Genomic DNA, 22,716 nt, shown 5'->3' with positions numbered 1-22,716 from the left:
GCCCTTGGTGAGGTGCGAAGAAAATGGAGCCATGGACACTTTCTTACACAGACACTTGCCAAAGCCAGAGGGAGTGGGGTGAGGGGAGAGGTGAAAAACAGACAGACAGACAGACAGACAGACAGACAGACAGACAGACAGACAGACAGACAGGACTCTTGGGTTCTTAGTCAAGGACAGTGAGTTACAACATGCGAAATCAGGGTTGGCTCAGAGAGTCAGGATTCCTAAATTCTAAGCCCTGTTTCAGAAGGAAAGTTTCACCTAAACCAAAGCATCCGTACATCCTTAAGATCTTCTACTGGTGTGGTCAATAAGAGACATTGACCTACGAATCAGCAAGTTCCTCATTCGAGTGTCGCCTCTGCTATGAACTCAGTAGATGGCCCTAGGCTTGCCAATACACCCTCAGTCTCAATCCCCTCCCCAGCAATGTGGGGAACATATTACCCACGCCTACCTTACAAGGTTGTGCAGATCAAAACAATACGTAATATATGTGAAGCACTTTTAACACACAGAAGCCCCACAGAACCGCAAAACATCCTTGCATTCCACTCTCTGAGAACGCGGGCCACTCCAGCTTCCTCACACAATCCAGAGATCCTGAACCTGCTAATAAGAGCTGGCAGTTCAGCGGGCAGCTTGCCTACGAAAATAGGATGGTGCGATTCTCCATAACAAGACCTCCCCAGTGTTTGAGCGACAGCAATGGAGTGAGCAAGTTACATCTCCGACAGGAAACCATCAACGTAGGCAAGTTAACTAATGGCAAAGGCCTCGGTCTTTGAGTGTTTGGCTGGAGCAAAAGTCTGTGCCTAGTAGGCTTCTTGCTGTGGGGGCAAGACGTCCGTGTGTCTTTAAGACCAGCATTCTGCTTGCTAGAGAGGAGCAAAGAACACATGTGTGCTGAGGCATGTGCTGCACGTCTGAACGGAAGGCCACACTTGCACGAACATGAATAAAACTGTACACCCCTACGGGAGTCGGAATTCCAGGTACAAACATGGCACACATCTGTTGCAAAGAAACCCTTATTGAAGGAACCTGCTGCCAATGAGCTGCAAAACACCAGATAACTGCAGATAACTGCCCTTCCTCTCATTGAACACCCCAGGGGTTAATTAAATAAGAAATATAAATGTCTTGCTTTGGGCATCTCTCTGCAGAACTGGAGATGACGGTGTGACTCCACGGCAAAACTCCATGCCGACTGTCTGGAGACGGTTTGTTAGGGCTCAGGCATAGGATGCTGGCACAAGGAAGCTCCACACACCCTGACAATGCAACAAAGGAAGAGTGAAGGTTTCGGGCGAGTAACTAATGCTGGACCAAAACCCGCAACAGCAAAACAGAGTTCCATTATCTAGCTGCCAATATCACAGCACACCCATACTGAGCTAGCAGAGGAGTGGGGTGGGGGGCGAGTTATGGAAGACAGCTATTGTGCAAATTCTGTGCAAATTTGACTCTAAGGGAGAAAGAATCCAAGGCTTAGCCCGAGGAATCCCGTTTCCTTCTCCTTTCAACAACGCTTAGATTTTCCCCTCCCAGTCCTAAACAAGCCAAGTTCGCAAAAAATAAAAATAAAAAAAGCCCTTACTGATCGGATCTGGGGACAGAAAAGAAGCCAGAAAACTCACTCAGCATCATGACGCGAGCAGAACTCTAGACTCTCTGGCTTCTAAGCCAGCTCAGGGGTGGGCAAGCCACGTACCGCCCCACTTCCGGACACAACCAACATTTGGACGTTTGAAGCTGCCTTGGTCTGAGCAGAATTATTACTCTTCAGCTGGTGGGTTGGGATCCACCACAGGGTCACAGCTTGATCTAAGACGGGTTGCAACAACAGCACTAATTCAGAACCATGTTTGAAGGAATCTCCAAATGCACACTTGGGCTAAAGGTGGGTCCCGGGTTTGAAAAGGTTGAAGGTTTCTAAACGCCCACTGCAGTCTATGGTGACTGGCAGCAGTTCTCTAATGGGGGTCTTTCCCAATCCTGCTACCAGACATCCTTTTAGCTAGAGCTGCCAGAGACTGAACCAGTTCATGTGCTGTACCAATGAGCTAATGCCCGTTCCCCTGAAATGCAGTGCTACAAGTCAAAGCAAGGGAGACCATATGAACCTGCCTTATATCGTTGGTCTACCTATCCCACTCTTGTCTAATCTAAATGGCACTTGGCATCAGGCACAGGTCTTTCCTATCACTGCAGCCTGGGATTAAACCTGGGAACTTCACAAAGTGTGTCCACTCTCACTACTAAGCTACACTGTCCTTTTGGGTAGCCCATGGGGATCATAAAAATAACTTGGGCATAAAAACAGTAGTAGCAGCAGCATGTAAAATGGTACAGGCTACAGCCACGTTAGTGTGTGTGTGGGGAAGCCCTTTTTAAGGCATTTTTTTCTGAATTGTCCAACTTTAATTAAAATAAAATAAAATTAAGGGCACAATCTATGCACATTCAGACAGGGGGGAAAAGGCCTACAACTCCCTGCATTCCCCAGCCGACCACGCTGGCTCAGGATTAATGGGAATTTATTTATTTATTGCATTTCTATACCGCCCAATAGCCGGAGCTATTGACCATTTATTCATGCTCTCTGGTTTCCTGTTCTTTAACCAGTTACTGATCCATAAGAGGAGCTCTCCTCTTATTCCATGATTGCTAAGTTTGTTCAGGAGTCTTTGGTGGGGGACTTTATCAAAAGCTTTTTGGAAGTCCAATTAAGCAATGTCCACCGTATCATCCTTGTCTACATGTTTGTTGACACTCTCAAAGTAGATTAGTGAGACAGGACTTGCCTTTGCAGAAGCCATATTGGTTCTTCTTCAACAAGAGCTGCCCTTCTATATGCTTACTAATGTTGTCTTTAATGATGCTTTCAACCAGATGTTAAGCTAACCGGCCTGTAATTTCCCAGATCCCCTGGATCCTTTTTTGAAAATTGGTGTTACATTAGCCATCTTCCAGTCCTCTGCTACAGAGGCTGAGCTTAGGGACATGTTGCATATTTTTGTGAGGAGGTCCGCAATTTCATATCTGAGTTCTTTGAGAACTCTAGGACGGATGCCATCTGGGCCTGGTGATTTATTTGCTTTCAATTTGTCAATAAGGTTGAGAACTTCATCTTTTGTCACCACTATTTGCCGCAGTTTCTCAGACTCCCTTCCTGAAAACATCAGTTCAGGCACAGGCATCTCTCCTATATCCTCTGCAGTGAACACCGATGCAAAGAATTCATTCAGCTTCTCTGCAATCTCCCTGTCCTCCTTTAGTTCCCCCTTAACTCCACTGTCATCCAACGGTCCAATTCCTTCCCTAGCTGGTTTTCTGCTTCTGATATATTTAAAGAATTCTTTATTGTTGGACTTGATATTATTAGCGATGTGCTCTTCAAAATGCTTTTTTGCATCTCTTATTGTTTGCTTGCAACTCCTTTGTGCCAGCTTGTGCTCCCTTTTGTTTTCTTCGCTTGGGCAAGACTTCCATTTTTTGAAGGAAGCCCTCTTTTCTAGAATAGCTTCCTTGGCACTGCTTCTTAACCATGCTGGTGACCTCTTGGACTTGGTGCTACCTTCCCTAACCTGTGGAATACATTTTAGTTGAGCTTCTATTATTGTGCTTTTGAGTAAGCTCCATGCATTTTCCAAGGATTTAACCCTCTTGATTCGCCCTTTCAACTTTCTTTTCACTAGTACCATATTAGCCATCAAGCACTTGTTACTTAGTTTTAATTGTTTTAAGATTATTTAATAAATTAAGCCTGGAAGCAGTAAGTGTCTCCCCTCCACCCCGCCCCCAAGATTGTTAAAAGCTGCTTTGAAAGAGGGATCTCTGCTCACAGTATGTACGCTTTTGTCCCTGGTAAATGGGTTTGATAGGCTTCGGCATTGTTTCTAAAACCTGTTTGACCAGAGATGACAGTGGGGACAAATCAGTGTATGCGTCTACACCATGGGAAGGGATGCCTCTCTCATGCCACTATTAAAACTTAAAAACTATTTCTTGTCCCCATCCTAACTCTACTTCTTTTTAATTTTTGCATTGACTTCCAACATACACAGCCACCCTCTAGCTCACACATAGAAGGTACACGGAGGTCAGATCTTCACAAGATTTCTGGCTATAGACCTATTTATTAATGGCATACTGAAGAGAATTCAGCAACCCCAGCTGTGTGCATCATGAGTTCTCTTGGGCATAATCCAAGTGGGATCTCAGCTGGAACGTCAAGATCCACCCTCTCGCCTACACTAGGGGTCAGGCAGGAGCAAACAGGGACAGCAACCCTGCAGCCTTTTCCCACATCTGCAACAAAGCATCAACCCAGCCAGTCACTTATCCTCCAACCCAACAGGAATCCTAGGCAAACTCCCTCAAGCCGCTCAGAGCAGGACATGGAGACATAAGGAACATCCAAGAGACCTCGGCTCCAGAATGCGCTTCTGATCCGGCTTCTGAAGAAACCGAGACGTGCAGAAGATTGAGACGCTGTGTTACCACACCAGGCCGCTTCTTCCCCAGAGCTTAAATATAGCTCCTCTTCTCTGGTTTCCCATTTGACATTTCTCTGCCCTGCCAAACTAAGCATGAAACGCAGTAATGACAACTCCCTCTGAACAGGGGTGCCGCCGCCAAAAGAAAGTTGCTGGAGAGGGACAAGAGACTTCAGCAACATGATCTAGTTTGGGCTGCATCTTTCAGGAAAACCCATTACTGCTTTGTACAGCACAACTCTAGGCACGTTTACCCAGAATCCAATCCCATGGAGTTCAATGGGATTTACTCCCTAGGAAGCTTTCACTTTAGCCTTCTAGAATTTTTCATTCTCAACATGGATAGCAACAATATAGAACACCATGCAAAAAGTAGCCCAAACCTTTATTCCTCAATGACACAAAAACATACGGGACATTTTATGCAGGAAGGAAAGGGAGCCCTTGATACAGAACCCCAATAGTTGGTCAGCATCTGCACACATTGTGTCAGGGACTGACACAATTCTGCTCAGCTTTCCAAAAGAACGGGACACAATTTACCAAGACGATCTCATATACAAGCCCCAAAGTTGAGCACATTAGTGGACGCTATGTGCTCACGTGCAGCTCCCATTCATCTGGAGGGGGGGCTTGTGCATGAGAACTTCCTAGTTGATTTTGCTCAAGAGCTAGGCCACAACCCTATAGCCACTTGCCTGGAAATGAGCCCCACTAAACTCAATTGGGCTTATTTCTGAGTAGAGATGTTTGTGCTCTAAATATCCCTCACAGACCCTTCTGTAATTCACGCCTCAAGGAGCAATATTTTAAAGCTCATGACCTATTATTTTGTTTCTCTCTTGACTTCTGAAGAGTTTCAGGCCACCATTATACCCCCCCTCCCCCTGCCTAGTCTTCCTTGAATTTACTTTAAAAAATAGAAACCCACCCTTGCGTGTCTTCCATTTGCTCAGGATTTCCTTGTTACACTATTACATCTAACAAAGTGGGCTTTGCACCATGTCCACAACATCCTATACGTATCTAGGCAGGAAAAAAAGTCCTGCAACTTCTAGCATGGCTGACTGGGGAATACTGGGGGTTGCAGGGTTGTTGTTTTTTTCTATCTGAAAATGTAGAGGATTGAATCCTTACAATCTGTGGGCTACCTCAGAACATATGAGGTATGAGGGTGGATTCCTGCATTGAGCAGGGGGTTGGACTCGATGGCCTTGTAGGCCCTTTCCAACTCTGCCATTCTATGATTCTATGATATTCCCACAGCAGATTAACACACTATTTCTCAACTGAACTAGTTCGTTCTATACAACAAGTGGAAATCTGTAAAAAATAAATAAAAATAAAATAAAGACTGTGGGGTGTGGGAGTGCTGAATACCCGCAGCTGTACTCTGTTTTAACCCTTATTGGCCTTCAGTGACTGGGCAGGCTGGCAGCAGCAGCACGAAAGCTGAATGAGGAGGGCCCACCATCAGACATGAGGTTAGTTAAGAGCTGAGAGAGCACAGAACTGTCTGAGCCTCTCACAGTGGGCTGACCACGACTGCCAACCACAGAGGAAAACTAGGCATTTACCAGGGGTGCCCAAATTCCAGGGGTGCCTGCCTCAGCTATATCATTGTCTCGGGGAAAGAGCCACAGCCTGTACTTTTGGAGGAAGCACAGCGAGCCAGCTGAATAAGTGTGTCAGCTGGCTGGGAGACTGGTCCTGTATCCCGGAGCCAAAATAGGCCCTCCTATCTCTTGGCTGCCCAGACCAAAAAGACAGTTATAAAGAGAAGGAAGAGACAGACATTAAAAATGAAAATAAGAATACAGCACCCCATAGAACACTTTAGGGCTCAGCGTGGACTATTGTTACATGGGTCCGCATAGGTTGAGGCCATGGTGAGGAGGGGGAGTCTTATTTTCCTAAGGCAGCAAAAATCATAGAATCATAGTATCATAGAATAGCAGAGTTGGAAGGGGCCTACAAGGCCATTGAGTCCAACCCCCTGCTCAATGCAGGAATCCACCTTAAAGCATCTCTGACAGATGGTTGTCCAGCTGCCTCTTGAAGGCCTCTAGTGTGGGAGAGCCCACAACCTCCCTGGGTAACTGGTTCCATTGTCGTACTGCTCTAACAGTCAGGAAGGTTTTCCTGATGGCCAGCCGGAATCTGGCTTCCTGCAACTTGAGCCCGTTATTCCGTGTCCTGCACTCTGGGAGGATCGAGAAGAGATCCTGGCCCTCCTCTGTGTGACCACCTTTTAAGTATCTGAAGAGTGCTATCATGTGTGCTATCATCCTGGGGTCAGTCCTGGTCGCACTAATTTGTTAGGAAGACATTGGTGGTAACAATGTGAGGGGTGTGTGCATGGTCTTCACATCTCCTCCACTCCAACCCTGTTACCTCTTACAGAAACACGGCCTTGCTGATGTGTCTGTGTGTGCGCGTTTGTGCGTCTTATTTCAGTTTTGAAGGGATAGCAGTGAAGGGGATGTTTGCATATCCGCAGGTTTCTAGATTTATCAAATATGGAATGAGGCCCCTCAGGCATCTGTGTGTTTGTAAACACTGCATCTATATAGTGCATATGTGTGCATGTGTTAACTCTTATTAATATCTAATGTCTGTAGCTCTTTTTGGACGCCCCCAAACACTTGACAATCTCATCTTTGTTTACCCCATAAACAACAGGAGCACCCCTGAAAGGCAGGTTTCTAACGTTTATTTATTTATTTATTTATTTACATTTATATACCGCCCCACAGCCGAAGCTCTCTGGGCGGTTTACAACAATTAAAAATAGTAAGCATTAAAAGTATACAAAAATTAAAAAAAACATAAATTTCCAGTTGCAGAGGGAGAACTGGGGCTAAGCAATGATGAACTCATCAGGAAGACCACCCAGGGAGTCCACGATTGTGGTGGGATTTGAATTCCGCTCTCTCATCCTCTGTACCACAACACTGTCACCGCCTTCCTGACCACACAACTTTTAGCCTGCTCCGTGGTGCCGTAGGAAGCCTACACAGACAGCTGCAGAAACTCTGAATCTGTCCCTTGCCCTCATGTGACCCCCCCTTCCTAAAATAAGGGATGTTTATCATCATGTTCTGTATCATGGAGCAACCCTCATGCAAAAGTTGCACAGACACTTAACGCCAACCGTGACGCACTACTTGGAGGTCCAAACGAGCTTTTATGCAAGGCTGCAGCACTGGCCGAAAAGAGGTGCTGCTGTGAAACCAGAGGCAAAAGCGAAGCTCTTTGTCATAAAGTGTGTGTGTGGGGGGGGCATAAACTATGCTGCCCCCTTGCCCAAAGCACTAGCTATGGCTTGGATCTTCCTTCTGGCAGAACGTGCCAGACAGATCTTTCCCTCTGCACTTGGCTTGGACATTTCCTGCCCAATAAACCGGCAGGAAAAGGGTGGCGCCTGTCAGAGCAAGATCAAAACCAAAAGCAGACACAAGCAAACAGACAGATGTGCCTGTTCCCTAATCCCATCCCTTCCTACTAAGGGGCACATGGAAAGCGCCCGCCGCTCTTGCAGGGAGGCGCATGCCAAGTCAGAGCCAGGATCCCCAAAGGGCTTATTTCAAATCCTGGTCACAGCAAGATCAGCCTCGGGTGACAACTCCGAAACAGAGAGCACCAGAGGACATGCAATCCTCTAAACAGGGGAAATATTGATTTATTCGACTTCATATTCCCCCCCCCCCCCCGCCTTTCAACACACTGTTTCCAGGGCGGCTAACAACATTGTTAAAAACAACAACAGACACCACAGAGATGATGCTTCCCAGGCAAAAAGTGCAATTCCATTTGTGGTTCCAGGAGCAAGACTGTCTTGACCGCACTAGCAACGCAAAGTGTCAATATTGCCAAGGGCGCCGATGGAGCTGTTCACAATCTGACAGGTGTGCTTGCAGGATCTCTGGCTAATGTTGCAGAGCCCAGGGAGTTCCAGCTACCTTCGGGGAAATTTTATGGATGCCAAGAAGCAGCATGTGGTCCAAGAGATACATCCCCCAAAATGTCACTGTGCCCGGGGGTGGGGGGGTGGGGCGGGTTCAGAAGACTAGGTTACAACTCTGGGAAACTTTTTACAGTTGCCAAGGAACAGCGTACAATCTGACAGGCAGGCACCAGGGATCTCTGGCCAGTGCAACCAAAGAGTGCACTGGACAGGTTCCACCCCCCACTGTTGGCTACTTCTAGGATTTGCCCGGACCCAGCAATCCCTGCCCCGCACAGAGACCGTTTCTGAATCACAACTTAATGGATTGTGCTGTGCCGTCGCTCAGGAAAAAAGCCATTAAGCTGCTTTCCACCAATGTCCAGATGTGTTGGACTCCATCTCCCAGCATCCCCAGCCATCCCAGATGGGAGTTGTAGTCTGACACATCTGGAGGGCGCTCGGTTGAGGAAGGCTGACACAGAGTCTTGAGTGAGCCCCAGAGCCATGGGGCTCACTCAAGTGCTCCTCCCCCCACAAAGCCGGGAAGCCAGCTGCTTGCAGACCCTGGCTACCTGCAGCCCGATTTGTGCCATTTTCGGCCACCAGCCCTCCGTCGCCCTTTACACACTTTACCCGACTGCCTTGCAAGACGCACCAGGTTCCCCCCTGGGGAGACCAAGGCCAAACCAAGCTACCGACCTCACCGACTTCGCCAGCAGCCGGTGCCGCTTAATGTCCTCCTCGCTGAAGGAGAAATGCATGTCCACCTCGGTGGTGGTGGCAGCACGGCGGTGACCCGGCGGGAGCCCAAAGAAGCGAAGCGCCGCGAAGGCCTTGGCTGGCATGAAAGAGTCCGGGAGGGAAACAGCTCATGGAGGAAGAAAAGTGCCCGTGAAGTCTCTCTCTCTCTCTCGAGTCCCAGAGTCGGCAGAAGCGCCCGAGCGAGCGAGCGAGCAGCGGCTGTTCCTGAAAGTGCCCAACACGACTCTGCTCAGCAGCGCCCAGGAGTTCAGGCTGGAGGAGGAGCTGCTAGCTGCAAAGCCCGGCACTGGATTTGGGCAGCGGGGTGTCCTGGAGCACAGAGGGGAGCGGCAGCAGTGGGGTGGGGGTGTCCTCTCGAGAGGGAGAGCTTCCCCCACCCAGGGCAACTTCCCCCAACTCCTGGGTGAACAAGCTGCCACTCTTCCAGCCAGGGAATAACATATGCACGTTTTACATCTGTAACGTATTGTATTGTGTTAAATTGTATGGTGTTTGATTGGAGTGCTGGTTGTTATACCGTAATAAACTTATTCCCAGCCAGGGCCGGTGCCAGACTATTTTGCGCCCTAGGCAAGGTGAGCTACTTTCACCACCCTCATCCCCAAAATGCCAACTTTGATTTTTAAGAACATATGTTTCCTGGAAAAAATAAGAAGCACAAAACTTAAAACTGCTAACTTTATTTTAAAGTGCAAGAAATACGTCATGCCAATTATAGCAAAGAAATTGGAAAGGACCGTCTATGGGTCTAAAATGCATTATTTAATAGGAATATCACTTCCAAAACATTCCCCCCCAACTCACACACGTGCGCACGCACACACACACTCAGTATCACTCTCTCCAAACACACACACACATGAACACATGCACTCACTCAAAGACTCCATGCACCCCATTCACGTTCCGGAACTCCAAACGTGGAGCACCCCAGCGTCCCTGGCTTCACTTCGGCGGGCGAGATGGTGCCCTGCGCCCACCCAGCCAAAGCGAAGCCAGGGACACTGGGGTGGGGGCGGCGGCTCCATGTTCGGACTTCCACCCGGAAGCCTAAACGTGGAGCCGCCGCCCCGCCCCAGCGTCTCTGGCTTTGCTTCAGCTGGGCGGGCATGGGGCACCATCTCGCCCACCCAGGCCCAGCTGAATCCTCGGGCCGGGCCGGCTCACAGCTAACGCACGTGAGTGCTGTGCTGCGCCCGGCACCCCTCTTAGCTTGGCGCTCTAGGCAGCCGCCTGAGTGGCCTCTATGGTAGCACCAACCCTGCTTCCAGCTCCATCCTCTGCATTCAGGGAGACGGTCACAGCTCAGCCCCAGAGCACCTGTTGGTTCCATCATCAGCTTCCCCAGGTTAGGACTAGGAAATACCCCTGCCTGAAATCTTACAGTAGCCTTCCCCAACGATGTTGTGGACCACAACCCCCAGCATTCCTGACCACTGGGCACGCTGACTAGGGCTGATGGGAGTTGAAGTCCAACACATCACGGGGCACCAGGTTGGGGAACGCTGGCATAGTTGATGCTGACTTAAATGGACCCATGTTTTTGGCTAGATATAAAGCAGCTTCCTATATTCCTACTTACAAGGACATCGCTCTGAATGCTAACAGTGCAAATCCCCGCATTAGTGCCCACAGGGATTTTAACACCACCACCACCACCCATAGCAATTCTTATTGGGTTAAAAGGAACACTTTCCAGATGCAGCTGCTCGGAGCAGGGCTTAATTTGAGGCAGAAGAATTCCTGCGTCTTTCACCTCAGGACCTACTTTTCAATAGTCGGAACATGCGAAGGAAAGGGAGTGCCAATGAACATGTGCAGAGTGCTCTTCCCTGACCACTGAGTGGCCACAGACAGACTTCCAAATCTGGGTTTTGGAAAAAGGGCTTTCCAAATCACAAAAGCATAGCTCCCAGCATGAGAACATAAGAAAAGCTGTGCTGGTTCAGACCAAGGGTCTGTCTAGTCACGTGGTGGCCATCCAGCTGTCAACCAGGGAACCACAAGCAGGACATGGGTGCAAGAGCACCCTACTGCCCATGTTCCCCAGCAACTGGTGTATATAGGCTTACTGCCTCAGATACTGGAGTTTCAGGCCCAATCCCAGAACCAGTATCAAAAATCCTTTGAATGCTTTGGGCTGCGTTGTTTCTAACTTCCACAGACATCAAATGAAATAAACTCACCTTCCACACTCCTACCGCCCCTGTCTCTTGCATGTTACACCCAGCCTGGAGACACACATTCACCGAGGCTTTCTACAAGCCAGTGATGGGTCCCCTCATCATTTTGAACTGGCTTGATTTAATACGGAAAGAAAAATTTAGCATTCTGGGGGGCAACTGGCTATCACAGCTGACATTCATGCAACCCAAATACTGTAACTTTGCACTGATGATGAGGATTCAAACTATTAGTTACCCATTAACTGCAATAGTTATCATTCTGGCAACACTTTAGTGCACATAAGCAGGATATTTTAAGAATAGCAATAGCATGGATTTTCCCACTCTTTTTTCCTCTTTCTTGCTACCAACTGTCGCTGCTGAGGCCCTCAGAGGAAGAGGAAGGAGCAGGCCTTCCACTGCTGGACTTTGCAATTAAGAATCTAGTACCTGAATTAGCTTTTTTCTCCTCCTCCCTCCCAATCCCCTTTCCTTTTGTGCTGTGTCTTTAAGTTTGTAAGCCTGCAGGCAGGGACTATCTTATTTCTTACTTTTGTAAGCCGCTTTGGGAGCCTTTTTGGGCTGAACGGTGGGATAAAAATGTTATGAATAAATAAATAAATAAATAAATGTTGGTGCGTGGAGTGATTAATAAACACATAAGAATTGCTTTTGTCAGTGAGGTGAAGGGAGAATTTACCCTAAATGGCAGCCTACAAGCATTTAAAATAAACAAATTTAGCCTAGCAATTTGTTTCCAAAAGTGGCCATCCACTGACATGGAAACATTAGACAAGGCCTCTTATTTTCCTCTACTGCCTCTAACAGATCTGTTCTCCTTGGAATTGTCTTTACCTCTTTTGCAAAAGCCACCTAAATCAACGGTCATCGCTACATCTTCCAGTAGTGAATACCGCCAGTTATTTTATGTGACTTTCCCTATGTTTGGAGCAATGTTGTTATATTTCTTAATCAGTAAGATAAAATAACTTTCCCAATGAGCACGTCAATGTTTCCAAAGATACAAAACCATGCAGATAAAACCCAGGAGTCCTGACACACCATAAGCATCTATTCCCCCCCAGATTGCTGCGGTTCAGTCTTACCACACTTGCTGGATTAAAAGCATCAAGCAGAAACTCACAACAGTAGAGAGGATGTAGAAAGAGAGAAAAAGAAAAGGACAAGGACCCTCTCTTCCTGTCCTAGAGTCCAGATCTGGATCCTCCAGTTCGTGTTTTCAAGGTCACTTCCCTAAGGCCCCACCCACTTATTTACTAAAGAGTGAGGACTAAGCTCTTCTCCATGAGAGAGTCCATCTGTCATAGGGCTGCCTCTGTGCCTCCAGTTGGGGTGGTGGGTGGATGAATGGGAACGTCCCTTGCATGGCTGTTACACACAGAACCTCATGGAAGACACACGCCGGGCTCTTCATGCCCCCACACCCTATCCCAAATACGACTTAAAAAGGCTGAGCTGCAAAGTGCTTGTTCATATACTGCCACCGTTTTAACCTGAAACTCCACTAAGGGTAACAAGGCGACCCTTGATTTCTGGGAGTCTCTTACAGTTCCAGGGAAACTAGAGAGAACAGATCAGACAGTTCTCAGCCACAACAACTAAATGGAGCCTCCTTGGACAAGGAGCGTATATCTGAATACCAGATACAACAGGAGCTGTTAATGGTCACCTCCATGTCCAGGTCTTGAGCTTCCCAGAGGCACCTGTCTGGCCATAGCTGGATGCAGGGGAGCCTGTGCCCCTCCAGATGTTGTTCGATTACAGCTTCCAGCATCCCATTGGCCATACTGGCTGGGTGTTGTAGTCCAGCAACCCCTGGAGAGCCACAGGTTCCCCATGCCACAGGGACTCCCCATGCAAGGCCTCAAACCAATGGGGAAAGCCAGCTTCATGCTGTGGCACTGGTGTGGGCCCGCCTCCCCACAACACAGCTCTGTGTTTTGGTAGTATCCACTTTACTTTCATTTCAGGCAGCAATTTTATATTTTCCCAGGCTTTTAAGAAACGGCAGTGTTTGCATTTTTAACTTAGGGGAGTTTTGGTTTGCCTGCCTATTGGAACAGACTGTTATTGTTTCACTGTGTGTGTGCTTTATTTTGTTATTTCCTATTACTTGTTTGCTTGTGAGTTTTGTTAGCTGCCCGGTGCCTAGGAACATACAATTAGGTTCCTGGTGTGAGATATACATAAACGAACTGTACCACTGCCCCGACTAGCACGCAGTCCAAGAGCCAGGGCTTCCCGTAGCGGTGGTTGCCCTTTGCTGCCCTGGGGCCACACGGCAAAGAGGGGTCACCCAAGCGAGCTGGCTTCTGTGCTGTGTTTCCTTCTTTTCCTTGAACTGACGAGGCACCCGTGGGGTGTGCTTCTTCAGCAGAAGAAAGTGCCTTGGGCTTCACGGCAGTTCTCAGAAGTCTCTGAAGAGAGTGTGTGGGCGATTAATGCTCAAGTGGCAAAGTTTGCATATTATGTAGAAGGAGGCCCTGAAGTCACGTTGTTTGACCCAGAAGTCCTGCCCTACCTACGCTGATGTGGGCTAGAGTTATGACCGTGAGGAAAGCACTCTGCACATGCTCAGACGTACTCCTCTATTCTGGTTTCTCATATTCCAGGGTCCTTCTCTGCGAGCCCCTGACAAAGGAAGTGAGGCAGGTGGCTACCAGGAGGAGCAGGGCCTTCTCTGCTGTGGCACCCCGGCTGTGGAATGAGCTCCCTAAGGAGGTTCGCTTGGCACCTACATTATATGCTTTTAGACGCCAGGTGAAGACCTTTTTATTCTCCCAGCATTTTAACAGTCTATCAATAAATTTTAACCCGGTGTTTTAAATTTGTAATTTTGCATTGCTGCTGTTTTTATCTGGTTTTTATCTGTGTTTTATATTATGGTTTTATACTGTTGTTTTATACTTTGAATGGTTTTAATTTTTCTGAACCGCCCAGAGAGCTCTGGCTATTGGGCAGTATAGAAATGTAATAAATAAATAAATAAATAAATAAATATAAACTTGGCATAAAAAGGAAGTCTAGGATAATTTGTCCAACTTTTCCTGGTTAAGGGAGGAGGCAAAGGGAAGGTGGCCGAGGAGAAAAGCACCCCAGAACATGATTCTGGAGGATGCGTACTGAACATCCTTAGTTTATCAAAGTTATTAGTTAGATCTCAGGGGAAGGTATCAAGGATGGTTGGGTTATTTCCTGGTTTCGAGAAGAAAAGTTGAAGAAGGTGGCGGCAGCCGGGGAGTGGGGGGGGGTGGACAGGACTTTGAGCCTTAAGTCCCAGATTAATTTCCTGGCTCTGCCATTGAGTCACTCCATCAGCCTTAGCGAGTCACTTCCTTTCATTGTGCATCATAGTTTTGCCTTAAAAGCAAACAACACACCATCCCCTCTGTCTCCTTAACCCGCCCCCACCCAGTCTTCATCCTGTTCTTTTATGAATGAATGGATTCCCCTCATCCCACAGGAGGAGGCAGGCAGGCAGGCAGGCAGGCGTGTGTGTGTGTGTGTGTGTGTGTGTGTGTGTGTGTGTGTGTGTGTGTAGAGGACGGAGAGAAACAGTCAAACGTCTTTTGTTTGTCGTAATATTTACCAAGGCAGATATGGAACAGGGCTGCAAGTTTGGAGCCCTTCCCTTGCTTAGAATGTGTGTGGAATGGTGGTGGTCATGGTGTAGCGTTTGGTCCCAGATAAACTAGGTTTAAAACCACTCTCCATGCCTTTCCACACACTGGCTACCACCATACATTACAACCGTTTCGGGTAAACACAGGCAATACATATCAGACTTCCCCAACCTAGTGCCCTCCAGATGTGTTTGACTACAACTCCCATCCTTCCCAACAGCATGGCCAATAGTTGGGAATGATGGGAGTTGCAGTCATATACATTTGGAGGGTACCAGGTTGGAGAAGGCTGATACACACACACAACAGAAGCCCAATTTCAATTTTGACACCTTAATCGTGGCACGGGTCTGGGTTGGCACAGTGTAATTTTTAGGGGTGTGCACGGACCCCCCGCTCCGCCCCGTGGGCCGATCTGCGGTCTCAATTGGTTGAACCGCGGTCTCAATTGAAGAAGCCGACGGACCACGGAAGGAGGCAGGTAAGGGAGAGGAGGGGGGTTTACCGGGCCCTGCCGCTGTCGCTGTATGGGCGACAGCGGCAGGGCCCGGTAAACCCCACTTACCTTTCCGGCGGAGCTCCGGATCGAGGCAAAGGATCCGCCTTCACCTCGATCCTCTTCGCCACACTCCGCCGGCCCCCCAATCCTCTTCGCCTCTGCCTTAAGGGGAGGCGAAGCATCCCACTCCGCTTCTAATTCACCAGTCCGATTAGAAGTGGAGCACATCCCTAGTAATTTTAGAAAGTGAAAAGCCATGTCAAATTCTGTATCTGGCCCATTCGCAGTTATAGAGTATCTCTCAGCAAGTTCCTAAAAAGAGGCTTACAGACCCGAAGTAGCAATGGTGACCATTATAATATACTAGCTTCATGATGGAAGTAGGAAGGCAAGTGTGTGTATAAGTATATGTATAGATCTTTAATGGTCTGTGTGTGCATATGTGTGTGCGCGCACACGCAATGGAGCATTAAAACTATTACATAGTTGCATGTGCTTCCTCAGATCAGGGAAAGCTGTTTTAGTGTTTGATTTTGGACACACAGTTGTGGTTTGCTTAGAACCCAAGAAAAAGAATCAGGAAATTTTCTTTTAAAAGTTTCTTCGGGCACAAGCAGCTGAAAGGTTTTTCTTGTTGCTGTCCTTCAGTTCATTTCCGGAAGGCTTGCCTTAGGGAACTTCCGGGTGGATTGCGTTCCCTGGGCCAGATCTGCTTCTCGTTACTTCGTCCTTAACAGCATCCCAAAACCTGCCATCTCAGGCGGAATTGTATCATTCATCATCAATGGTGCAGCCAGGGATAGACCCTGGGCCAAGGTCCAAGGCTCCAGATCTTATGGGGTCCCCAAATGAGTGGCATGAGAGCGGCAAGTGATCAGGGCAGCAGAAGCAAACAACATTTGATTCCTGTAGTCATGATGGCGCTGTGACTTAAGTGAGTTTTAAATGCAAAACTGCACATGCTCAGAGCATTGTTTTTCTTAAAATTAGGGTTGACAAACAGTTTTGTTGTTATTATTGTTATCGGGAAGGTAGAACCAGTTGTAAAGCATGGAATGGCGGTTGGGCAAAGAGAAATATCAGTTGGGTTCTTCGCAACTGAAGTACACAGTTGTCTAAAGATCCCCCTCCCCAAAGTCCATAGTTTAAAATTACCTAGCTGCACCCTTGTTGACCATCAGGAACATCACGGGTACTATCCAATCGGAGCTGTGAAGCTCACTCAACCACATACAGCTCACTACTGCAATGGGGTGAGGGTATATGAGGAAGGAATCACACATACACACACATCAATATTGCAGGCCTGAGCACCGGGAAAATACAAATCCCTGCAACAGACACCATCCATTCTCAAGGGGGAGGCATCAGCAGTCTTGGGAAAACCCAAAGGTTTGCAGAAATACAGAAAGGGGAAATGTCATGGCATGGCGAATCCTGGAAGAGAACACGGCCAGCTGGCTGGCACCCTGAACAGGCGCACTCCATGCTCCAACATTTTGATGCCGGTTCATTTCTTGCATAATGAAATAATAGTCAGGAAAGGGCTGGAGGAAGGTTATTCCAAGGTGATACAACCCAAGACAAAGTTCAGACTCAGAGATATGGAGTATTATAGGCACAATCCACTAGGAAAATTCGCCTGCACAAGCCCCATTGAAATGAAGGGTGTTTTACTGACCTTCTCAGCTAGGAACCCTTGACAACAACCTGAGGACCTCAAAGTTCCCCAGAACAGTTTGAAAATCACTGCTCTTCAAGACAACACAAACGGTCTCAAATATAACAGTTGCCCTGGCAATGTCACTGTATTTTCCCATGAGACAGACTCTCAGAACTGTTTGCATTTTGTGAGTCATTATGAACAGAACCTTGCTTCTTGAGAAGGCCTTCCACTTTTAAAAAAAAGTTTCTAGTCCTCACTGAGTTGAAAGACATGAAAAATCTGCCATAGCATGTGCTAAAGCCACCTCCCCAACCTGGCACCCTCCAGATGTATTAGACCACAACTTCTATCAGCTGTGCGGGCTTTGGGATGGGAATTGTAGTCCAACATGCCTCACTAACTGAAGCTGATCATGGACAGGATTCCAAACATCAGGACGGTGGGGATTCTATATCACGCTCAATTTCCTGTTCCTACTCCTCAACCCGTGGGGTGATGCTACTGAGGATAATGGCATGGATGATAAGTTAAAATTCCCTTCCCCAGTATTGCACACACACACACACACACCATGCCCACCAGCTGCTTTTAATTAAGAACTGACAACCACCGGAAATCGGTCATAGATTTCCTGTCATCTCACCAAGTTACATCCACAAGTACAAAAATTCTCATGGCAGCTTCACAAAAGGCTTGTCTGTAAAACTTGCATCAAAACCTTCCTCAACATGGTTGATGCTACCCAAGCTTCCATTTAAACCAGGATTTGTAATCTGCTTCAGACTGATTTCAAATCTTGGGTAGACTTTAGCCGCCATAGTTAAGGTAGGGTGACCATATGAAAGGGAGGACAGGGCTCCTATATCTTTAACAGTTGTATAAAATAAGGGAATTTCATCAGGTGTCATTTGTATGCATGCAGCACCTGGAGAAATTCCTTCTTCATCACATCATCTAAAGCGGCAGGAGCCCTGTCCTCTTTTGTATCTGGTCAAGAGGGCAGGGCTCCTGTAGCTTTAACTGTTGTAATGAAGAGGGAATTTCTCCAGCTGCTACATGCATACAAATGACCCCTGCTGAAATCCCCTTTCAATACAACTGTTAAAAGATACAGGCACCCTAGTTAATGTCAGTACCAAGACAATGCTTCATCACAGTTAAGGCTGGAGGGGAGACATGTAATCCCAAAGGCCACTTCTTTCAGCACAGTTGGGCCATAAGTGTAGCTTAATCAAGAGAATTCAGCCCAAGGCAGAGCTTGGAGTAAATGTGCAAAGCCCAGCAAAATGCTACAGCCTCCAAGCTGTCCTTATAGGAAAGGATATAAAACACCTGCTTCTGATAGACAGAGCAGAGTGAGCAAACATCCCAACTTAAGGGAACGTGCGTGGCCCACTGACGGGTGTGTGTGATGTTGCTCCAACAACTGCTTGTGCCTTTACGCCGTGCGCAGCCAAGATCCCCCTCCAGGCTGCCCAGGCATTTGGGCTGGATCCAGAGAACACGCCTCGCCTCCTCTGCCTGCTGTAACACATGCTGGAACCAACGAGGCCAGCCCTGTTTTCCAAATCGCACAAGAGGGAGAGGTTCTGTGGCTTGGCCTAGTTTAGAAGCCACACGGTGGGGAAACTCTGGGGTGGATTTCGGAGCAGAGTGTTTCCAGGCCTGGCCTGCTTTTCAAAGTACCATCACGATGTGGTGGAAGGCAAGACCTACAGTGGCCTCTCACCGTTATACCCCCAAATTAGCAGATGGTCTAAGCCAAAGGGATGGACCCCATCACACAAAATGTTCTAGGCCTTTGCACCGTGAAAATTGAAATTCTATCACCAGAATCATATAAATGTTTAATTTTCCTCTTTATTTATTGCTTCCAAGAACCACCCTTCTCTCTTTTGGAGTAGCAGAAAGGAAGGAAATTTGACAAGTGGCAGACTGTGAAAGTAGAGGATAAACGTAATGAAACCTGTAAAAAAATTTAAAAGCTGGGAATCACAGGGCGAACTTTTCTATACCCAGTATCTAATTCTATGCCTGTGCTGCAATCTTGAATACTCCAAAGTTATGTGTAGCAGCCAACTCCATCCTTAATACACACACACACAAACACTGTCACAGTTATTGTATCAGCACAAACTGTTCAGTGCTCCGATCTGTGAGCCTCAGAAAGCATGTTTGTTCGTTGAACATATTTAAATACCCCCTTCATTACCAAATCACAGGGTGGTATAGAAAACTGCCCCAAGAAAAGCTGGGGAACCTGTCATATATGGCCTTAGCCTAAAGCTGGCAGTCAAAATAGCAGGAGGCAAAAGAGCTGGGGAGAGAATTAAGTTGCTGAGATTGTGCCACTGGGCTCTAAGTTGGGAGAGACGACCAAATGTGGTTGAGCCAACCCAAAAGGTCATCCTTCTGGCAGAGGAGAATTGGGGTTAACCTTGGAACACCACCCCTCACAGCTGACAGCCAGAAGGAAATATCTCCTTAACACAGACTATTAAATTTATTTATTTATTTATTACATTTTTACTCCGCCCAATAGCCGAAGCTCTCTGGGTGGTTCACAAACTAATTTAAGCATTCACAGTTCCAATCACCAAGGTAAAAAGCGAAGGTTTGGCCATTCTGGCTGGCAATGATGGGAGTTGCAGGATAACAGATAGGGAAGCCACAGGGTTAGGTTGACCCTATGGAAAGGAGGACAGGGCTCCTGCATCTTTAACAGCTGTATGGAAAAGGGGATTTCAGCAGGTGTCATTTGCAGGCATGCAGCACCTGCTGGAAATTCCCTCTTCATCACAAGAGTTAAAGCTGCAGGATCCCTGCAAATGACACCTGCTGAAATCCCCTTTTCCATACAACTGTTAAAGATACAGGAGCCCTGTCCTCTTTTTCATATGGTCACCCTACTCAGGGTTGGGGAAAGCTGGTGGTATCTGGGAAGCTTAGATTTGGTTTCACAAAATGGCATTGTACTGCCCTCTTGTGGCTACCGTGCATTATTCAAGATTGCAAAACCAATGTTATTTACGTTCAAAAGCCACATTCACCTCACATTCAAAAGCCTCACGTCACATACCCCTTTATCTCAAGTTGTGCTGCAGAAAGTAAAATATTTACTGCTATAAATGTCAATGGAATGTTCTAATCAAGGAATAAGATTTGGGATAACAGCAAGAGACGTAGGGGACACAAAACAAGGAGAAGAACTGCAGATCAGCAAACCCTCAAGTAGCTGCCATGGTACCATATCACAGCAGAGAGAGCTGGTGCTTGCTCTGGGCTCCCTGTCTTCTACAAACTACCGTATTCATTTTCCACAACACCCCTGATGAAACTTTGGGGCATTGTGGGAAATTAAAATGGCCACCCACTCCTCCCAGGTAAGCCTGTGGCTGGGGTCCGCCAGAGGACACGTTGTGGGGCCAGCCTTGACTGCAAATGCAACCTAAGGAACAAGAGTGTCAAGCTTGAAATGTGGCCCTTTGTGGGTATCATTTGTACCTGCCCCACACAGCTCCAATTCATTTATTTGGCTTGTTCAGGACAGAAATTCCTGCTGGATTTGGCCCTGTCCTAGGGTGACCATATGAAAAGGAGGACAGGGCTGCTGTATCTTTAACAGTAATGTAGAAAAGGGAATTGCAACAGGTGTCAATTGAAGTGGGTGAAATTCCCTCTTCATCACAACAGTTAAAGCTACACTAGCTATAGTAGAGTGGCCAGATACAAAAGAGGGCAGGGCATCTGCAGCTTTAACTGTGTTGATGAAGAGAGAATTTCACCCTTTTCAATTGACACCTGCTGAAATTCCCTTTTCTACGTTACAGTTAAAGATACAGGAGCCCTGTCCTCCTTTTCATATGGTCACCCTACCTGTCCTTTGGTTGTTGAGGTTGTGGTTTTTTTCTATTATTATTATTATTATTATTAGTTGGTTAATGTTTAACTTTCTGTATATTTATGGGCAAAAATGTTTGGGAGTTTGCAGCTATGGAAAAATAAAATTTTAAAAAATAACACTACAATCCTATACATACTTACTTGGGAGTAGGCCCTATTGAACTCAGTGGGATTTACTTCTGAGTAAACATGCATAGGATCAGGCTGCAAAAGAAGGAAAATAGTTTACAGAAACCTTTATTAAGGTCTTTAATGTTTACCGCTAAAGCAACATTCCTTAGATGGATCAGTTGATATTAGAAATCGTATTAAGAGTCTTTTTTAATGTTGTGGTTTAATTTAGAATATTACTGTTCAATATAATTAGTTTTCTTAAGACTATTTAAGAGACAAAAGGCTTGCACTCTTACAAATCCTAAACACACATATGAAGGGGGAAGTCCACATTGAGCTCAGTTGGGCTTACTTCTGAGTAAACATGCTTAGGATTGGACTTCACAGTCTGTTGAAAGTAAATACTTCTATTAATGCAGCCCAAACGCTATTTTGGGCTGCATTAATAGAAGTATAGCTTCCAAATCGCGTGAGGTACTGGTTCCTCTCCATTTGGCCCTGGTTAGGCCTCATCTAGAGTATTGCATCCAGTTCTGGGCTCCACAATTCAAGAAGGATGCAGACAAGCTGGAGCGTGTTCAGAGGAGGGCAACCAGGATGATCAGGGGTCTGGAAGCAAAGCCCTACGAAGAGAGACTGAAACAACTGGGCATGTTTAGCCTGGAGAAGTGACGATTGAGGGGAGACATGATAGCACTCTTCAAATACTTAAAAGTTTGTCACACAGAGGAAGGCCAGGATCTCTTCTCGATCCTCCCAGAGGGAAGGACACGGAATAATAGGTTACAGAAAGCCAGATTCCGGCTGGACATCAGGAAAAACTTCCTAACTGTTAGAGCAGTACGACAATGGACTCAGTTACCTAGGGAGGTTGTGGGCTGTCCCACACTAGAGGCCTTCAAGAGGCAGCTGGACAACCATCTGTCAGAGATGCTTCAGGGTGGATTCCTGCATTGAGCAGCGGGTTGGTCTCGACGGCCTTGTAGGTCCCTTCCAACTCTGCTATTCTATGATTCTATGATCAAAAAAGGAAGGCCAATAAAGCACAACTGTGTTTTATTGGCCTTTCAAATACACAAGGTTTACTCCTCCTCTCTTCCATTACACCTCCCTTCTCCCCCCACCCCTGAGGCCCGTCCTCACAGTGCATATCTGCTGCACCACCAATAAATAACCCCGCCTGGCCCAGCTGCTGCAACTTGAGAGTAGCCGGGGAGGGAGGGGGGTATGTTCTTCTCAACCACAGCTGCATGGGCACTGTCCCTCTCAAATCTCCTATTTTTAATAGACAAATTAGGAACCTGGACAGAACCTTAAAATACAAGACATTCTGGGTAAGAAAGACCACATCTGGCTACCCTACTCCAGGTAGGGCAGGCCCCAGGCAAAGTGTCTTCTATCCGGCCCCTGACATTTGCCCACATGAGGTCAAAACCAAGGACCTCACTTACTCATCCATCAGCAGAATGCCAGCATGCAGAGAAGAGCCATATTAGTCTAAACATAACT

At 47.1% G+C, this 22,716-nt stretch overlaps 1 protein-coding gene across 6 annotated transcripts in view; it reads right to left on the bottom strand.

Moving 5' to 3' along the window:
* Positions 1-22,716, bottom strand: part of PDE4A (phosphodiesterase 4A) — a 490,724-nt gene that overhangs the window by 113,039 nt on the left and 354,969 nt on the right. The window contains exon 1 of one of the 6 annotated variants that reach the window (XM_063119320.1): positions 9,154-9,382. The exons of 4 other annotated variants lie outside the window; for them this stretch is intronic. In XM_063119320.1, coding sequence (XP_062975390.1) covers positions 9,154-9,299 — 146 coding nt within the window. In that variant the 5' untranslated portion in view covers positions 9,300-9,382. Of the gene's footprint in view, positions 1-9,153; positions 9,383-22,716 lie in introns of those variants that run through there. One more of the 6 variants, XM_063119321.1, reaches the window with a different exon arrangement.

The sequence above is a fragment of the Elgaria multicarinata genome, chromosome 3 (genome assembly GCF_023053635.1).
Source record: "Elgaria multicarinata webbii isolate HBS135686 ecotype San Diego chromosome 3, rElgMul1.1.pri, whole genome shotgun sequence".
In the NCBI taxonomy this organism is placed as follows: domain Eukaryota; kingdom Metazoa; phylum Chordata; class Lepidosauria; order Squamata; family Anguidae; genus Elgaria; species Elgaria multicarinata.
This window is presented reverse-complemented; position numbering and strand designations above follow the sequence as displayed.